General features: G+C 58.3%; 2 protein-coding genes across 2 annotated transcripts; one reads left to right on the forward strand and one right to left on the reverse strand.

The window, feature by feature from the left end:
- Positions 1 to 561: 561 nt before the first annotated feature.
- On the forward strand, positions 562 to 1,605 carry TrxH (thioredoxin h). Its single transcript, XM_005838690.1, has 2 exons — positions 562 to 865; positions 1,168 to 1,605. The coding sequence occupies exons 1-2, from the start codon at positions 578 to 580 to the stop codon at positions 1,441 to 1,443; spliced, it is 564 nt and encodes a 187-aa protein (XP_005838747.1). The 5' UTR covers positions 562 to 577; the 3' UTR covers positions 1,444 to 1,605.
- A 2,103-nt stretch (positions 1,606 to 3,708) lies between these two features.
- Positions 3,709 to 5,256, reverse strand: GUITHDRAFT_150802 (hypothetical protein; the record flags this gene model as incomplete). The annotated part of the gene is made up of 8 exons (XM_005838691.1): positions 5,175 to 5,256; positions 4,868 to 4,954; positions 4,588 to 4,807; positions 4,457 to 4,535; positions 4,091 to 4,153; positions 3,987 to 4,042; positions 3,798 to 3,935; positions 3,709 to 3,744 (listed from the first exon to the last, which is right to left on the reverse strand). Coding segments are annotated over exons 3-7 (340 nt in total), but the record flags the coding sequence as incomplete, so codon positions are not given.
- Positions 5,257 to 5,762: the final 506 nt, after the last annotated feature.

Consider the following 5,762-nt stretch of genomic DNA (forward strand, 5'->3'; position numbering starts at 1 on the left):
GTGACCGCTCTGTTTCATAGCACACTTGTTTGAAGAATAACAAGCCCTGCCTCGGATGACTCTTGTTGTTGACACAGAAGGCATCCAACATAAAATGCCTTTGAGTCCAACGTGATTGAAAAGGCAGCAACCCCGTCGGGGATCCATGAGCTATGCAAGCGAGAACGAGGCGCGCGAGGAGTGAAGAGGAGACGAGCCAAGAGGAGGAGAGCGCGAGGTTGGGGGAGAATGGGGAAATATCTGTGAGATTGGATAAGAGAGGCTAGGAGGAGGTGTGATCAGAGACAGGCTCATGTGACGTTGAGGGAAAGTCCGATCCTGAACTCATGTTGAACTAGTACAGAACATCTGCAATGCTTATGGACAGTCACGGTCTGACTTGTTGCATTGCTTGACAGAAAGATGCGGTTATCCCGCATGCTCCTTCACTTATATCTCATCGGCTCCGCGTCGTCGTTTCATGTCACCCCTCATCCCCCCCCCCCCTCCCTCCCCCGGTATCGTTTCCCTCTGTCTGATGTTTCTTCCCTCTCCTCCTCCACCTGGCCTGACTCTCCTCATAGTCTCTGCAGGGAGCATGATCATCTGTCTCGGACCCATCTGCTTTCCCATCTGGCACATTCTACCAGTCCTCTTCCTGCTCTTCGCAAAAGCAAGATCCGTCTTCTGTTGGCTGTTCGGGTACCCCCAGCCTGGAGCGGAGGAAGGCAAGGACAAGATCGAAGGAGGAGACGAGGATAAGAATGTGGACGGGGCTGTTAAAGCTGAGGAGGACGGAGGGAACGATACAGGTTTGCGGCAGCGGAAGAAGAACCCTGAGGTGCTCAAGGTTGAGTCCACGGAACACTGGGAGCGCCTGCTCAAGGTCAGATGAACCCCCCTCCTCTTCTCCGCTCCCCCCCCTCTCCCTCTCCCTCTCTCTGTCCCCTTCCCTTTTGCAGATTCGGACTCTCCTTCCCCTCTGTATCAATCTTGCTCTCCTTCTCATCCTCCCTGCTACTCTTCTCATCTTGGTTGAGTCATCTCCCCTCTGCGGCTTGTCTCTTCCTCAGTCTCCTCTTCCCTTCGTCTGTCATCCCTCCACCATCCTCCTCCCTCCCTTCCTCTCCCTCACCCCCTTGGCTCTTGTCCATCTCCGCTCCATCCCCTCCTCTCACCCTCTCCCAGGAGTCCAAGGACATGTGCGAGCCCCTCGTCGTCGACTTCACCGCGCGGTGGTGCAAGCCCTGCAAGCAGGTGGCCCCGTTCTTCGAGGAGCTCAACAAGAAGCACCGAGGCATCTTCGTGAGTGTCGATGTTGACGACCTGGACGCTGTGGCTGCGGAGGCTGGAGTGACGGCCATGCCGACGTTTCAAGTCTACAAGAGGGGGAAGAAGGTGAAGGAGGTAACGGGAGCGTTCAAAGAGGACCTGGAGAACCTCGTTGTCTCCCAGTGCACCTGAAGGTCCGGCCAGGGGAAGCGATCTCGATGCTGCTGTCATTTCTCGGGCAGGAGGAGGAAGAGAGCAGCGGAGACAAGGAGCCTGATGGACACGCAGCCTCCCCCGTAGGGTGTGACCAACATGTAAAACTCTCAACTTGTAATCAATGAATCGTAAACCAGTCTCACTGCGTCAGAGTCCCTTCTCTCATGTTGAGCTTCCTCCGCAAACTGCTCAGGTTTGTGTTGCCATGCGTATATACATGTCTGTCCAGGTGAGGCGTGTTCCTCTTGATGACATGTCAGTGCTGGCACATCGGATGCACTTATCTTACCTCTTGGAGACTCTTCCGCAGCCTCTCCAGCTCCTTCTCTGCTGCCTCCTTGTCTGCTACAGCCGTCTGCAGCTCTCGAACCATCTCCTCCTGATGGAACTTTGCAGCCTCACTCTTCACATGATGGAGCATCACGGTCTGCGGTCAGAGTGAGCATGGAAAGATCCTCCCTCACCTTCTCCCTCATCACCTTCTCAAGCTTGTTCTCTACGATGTGCAAGCTCTTGTAGAGCTCAGTGATGGTCTTATCCATGAGAACAGCCGTCTCGTCAACGTACTTGCTCGCCTTCGCCTCCTGGTAGCTCAGAGCTCGTCTGGCCATGGAGGAGGACAAGGAGGAGGAAAGGTTGGTCTTCTGGGGAGATCGGGTGCGGGTTTGTCGACGAGACAAGTCTGCGCTTGAGGTTTGACCAGCAGTGGCAGGGCGAGAGAACTTCTCTGCCTGCGCCTGCTTTCCACTCTCCTTCCTCTTGTGCCCTGCACCCCCGTTCGCCTCCGCCGCCTCCTCCTCCTCCTCCACGTTGCGAGCGGTGTGGGGCCTGTGAGGAGCGTCAGGTTGGAGGGATCGGCTGCTCCAGCAGACCTGAGGCGCTTTGAGAGGTGCAGCCTTGACCCCTCCCACCCGTCTGAGGGCCTCAAGTCTTCGACCTCCATCCTGCGATCCAGGGACGCGCCGGTCCGAGCCCCCAGCAGGCGCTCCTGCGCTGCTACTCCTGCGCTTGTGCTTCACCGGCAAGCAAGAGACGGGCCTGCTGTCACCTAACTTGAGCTCGAGGGTGCTGAGAAGCTTGTGGAAGTGCGGCTTGATGAAGACAGAGGTCAAGTCATCGCATGTGATGGAGTTCAGCTCCGTCAAGGATTTCCTGCCAAGAGCTGTAAGAGCACGGGAGGAGGCTGGGAGGAGAGGGCTGGGAGGAGAAAGGCTGGGAGGAGAAGGCTGGGAGGAGAGGGCTGGGAGGAGAGGGCTGGGAGGAGAGGGCTGGGAGGAGAGGGCTGGGAGGAGAAAGGCTGGGAGGAGAGGGCTGGGAGGAGAGGGCTGGGAGGAGAGGGCTGGGAGGAGGAGGCTAGGAGGAGAGGGCTGGGAGGAGAAAGGCTGGGAGGAGAAGGCTGGGAGGAGAGGGCTGGGAGGAGGCTGGGAGGAGAAGGCTGGGAGGAGAGGGCTGGGAGGAGAGGGCTGGGAGGAGAGGGCTGGGAGGAGAGGGCTGGGAGGAGAGGGCTGGGAGGAGAAAGGCTGGGAGGAGAGGGCTGGGAGGAGAAAGGCTGGGAGGAGGAGGCTGGGAGGAGAAGGCTGAGAGGAGGAAGGCTGCTCGTCTCACCTCGATCTGCAGTCATTCGCGATCTCATTCACGAGTCTCGCCACTGAGATGCCCTCCAGCCCCAGCGAGTGCAGCCCCTCGATGAAGTCGTTGCGAAACCAACCCGAGCCAGCCGTCGGTCGGCATCTGCCCGCCAGTTTGTTGAACACTTGCCTCACTCTCTTCGCCGTTGCCTCGTAGTCCTCCCGCTCTGACGCGCTCCCCTCCCCGTTCACACCGTTTGTCTTGAGCGATCCCTCCTTGTCGGATCTCTCCGTCGTGGAGCTCGACTTGGAGGAGAGGTAGGAGTGAGGGCGAGAGAAGGGGGAGAAGAAAGGGCTTCGAGGATCGAAGGAGTGCCTCCCCCGCTGCTCCAGGCTCAGCCGCGAGCGGATCTCCTCCTTGCTCTGCGACAGAGACACCTGCTCCCAACCCGCGCTGGACAGCGTGAAGTTGGCGGCCCCGCAAGGCCCCAGCTTGATCCCCAGCATGTCTCGGAAGCACTCGAGGTGGCCGATGCAGATGATCTTCACCTCCTGGCGACTGACGACCCAACGCAGGAAGCGCAGGATCCTGCGAGCAAAGTCAAGAGGACGCGGGGGAGGAGCTGTGGGCGCGGAAACCTCTCTGAGGACAGGAAGTTGCCCTTCCTCTGCTTGTCGTACCAGTCGTCGGGCAGCAGGCTGAAGTCAACTGCAAGGAACGAGATCAAGAGGAGCCAGCGGGTGGAGAGAAGGCCACCCTGACCTTCAGGGAACTGAGCAGACAGCAGGTGGGCCGGATGGCCGGTGTCGCAGGGCCCGGAGCTTATCTCTTGTAGGTCAGGATGAGCGATGGCAGTCACGCTGGGGAAGTCAGGGATGCTCCTCATGATCTCCATCAACTGCCACGTAGAGTTTCACTCGAGCTGCATGCGTGTCATCAACAGCCACACCGCTTGCGCTGTTTGCAGTGTCCTCCGCAGCGGCGAGACAACGACGAGCTGTGCTCTCTGAAGAGAAATCGTGTCGGGGATGCGTCAAGAAAGGTTCAGCACCACCTTGTCTTTGCCGTTGAAACCAAGCGCATCTCTCAAGATCGCCAAATGTCTCAGACCTCTTGCCTGCAGAAACGTGAGATATCAGACGTGCACGTTGGGGCGACGAAAAGAGAGGAAGGATTGGCATGAGAATGAGCATGAACATGCAAGGAGGGAGAGGAGGAGAAGGAGAGAGGAGGAGGAGGAGGGAGAGGGAGAGGAGGAGGGAGAGGAGGAGGAGGAGGAGAAGGAGGAGGAGGAGAAGGAGGAGGAGGAGAAGGAGGGAGTGGAGGAGGGAGAGGAGGAGGAGGAGGGGGTGCAGACGAGGGTGGAGGAGGAGTGAAAGGATTTTGTCAGGGCAGGGAAGGAGAGCTCCTAACGACTCACTTGACTCCAACCATTCTCGGTGAGAACGGGGTCACGGGTGCCCCAATCAGCGAAGCTGTTGTGCTCTGCCTCACCATGGCTTGCGGTGGTTCGCGTCAGTTGAGCGCATTTCTGCGCCGCATGCCCATCACCGGATGAAGATGACGCTCTTCGGGGCCGTCAGCTTCGTCAGGAACTGAGAGGCTGAAACTCTGATGGGTGAGGTAGAGTCACAGTCGCCGACGTCGAGCCGCAGCAGTTTGCCGATCTGACTCTTCCTGTAGGACATCGGAGCCGAGCGCAGCTGGTCTCGTGCTCAGCTCTTGTGCGTCGAGCTCCAAGGTCGCTACGAGTGTTCAGGGCTGGTGATGGCTGGAGACGAAAGGCGGGTGGTAAGGACACAAGGAAGAAGAAGGAGGAGCATCTGAGTACCTGAGGCTTCTGAAAACATTGAGATTACAGTTCAATCGGTCTAAAACAAGGTCATCAGGCATCCAGCCATGGAGGTCGGCCCTGCTCCTGGCACAAACACAATCAGGACCTTGTCTGCATGGAATGAATCTTCATGCCATCCACATAACCAACACAGTTACAGCCCGAGCAGGCAACTTCAAGTTGAGTATCTATCATTGTACCATGATGCCGCCGGTTCAATCAAAACACAACAAAAGCTGGGAGATCACATTGAAAGGTAAACAAACATCTTACAACAGTGGAAGCCATGGTTGACTTTTCTTACCAACATCTTCATGCACACCCGGTGATTGACTGAGCTCATTTGACACTCAAGGACAGACTCGCTCTCCGGCGAGACCGTCAACCCGACCGACCATCATCATCATCATCTATCTGAGTAGTGAAACTTGAAAGCCTCCCGGCTGCACCTTCACCCCTCCTCGCTTTCTCCGCCCGCGGCAGTGTCACTATGCCATCATGGATGGCGCCATCGGTCCGTCCGGATACTGATGATTCCCTCCAAAAGCTCACTTCGAGCCAACGGAAACGGCCCAGCTTCTCACTGGCTTCCGACTCATGGCAGGCCCTGAGCGGCGGGGCACCCGGGCCGCCCGGCCCGCCTGGCCCAACTCAGGGCCTTTACTCCCGAGTCCGACAAAGTTAACCGTTGAACTGAGTAACTTCAATGATATCAGTACGCCGGAGGACAATCCGACTGAGGAGAGTCCGGCGCCGAGGCCCGGCGGCCCTGAGGCCGAAAGTTGCCACCCGTCCGTGCCGATATCCGACGTCCCGCGGGGTCGCCGGGATGATCAGTCGCCGGGGCCGGTCCGAACCGGGGCCCGGCGATCCGCGGCTCCAGACGGGGCCC

The sequence above is a fragment of the Guillardia theta genome (genome assembly GCF_000315625.1).
Source record: "Guillardia theta CCMP2712 unplaced genomic scaffold GUITHscaffold_10, whole genome shotgun sequence".
In the NCBI taxonomy this organism is placed as follows: Eukaryota; class Cryptophyceae; order Pyrenomonadales; family Geminigeraceae; genus Guillardia; species Guillardia theta.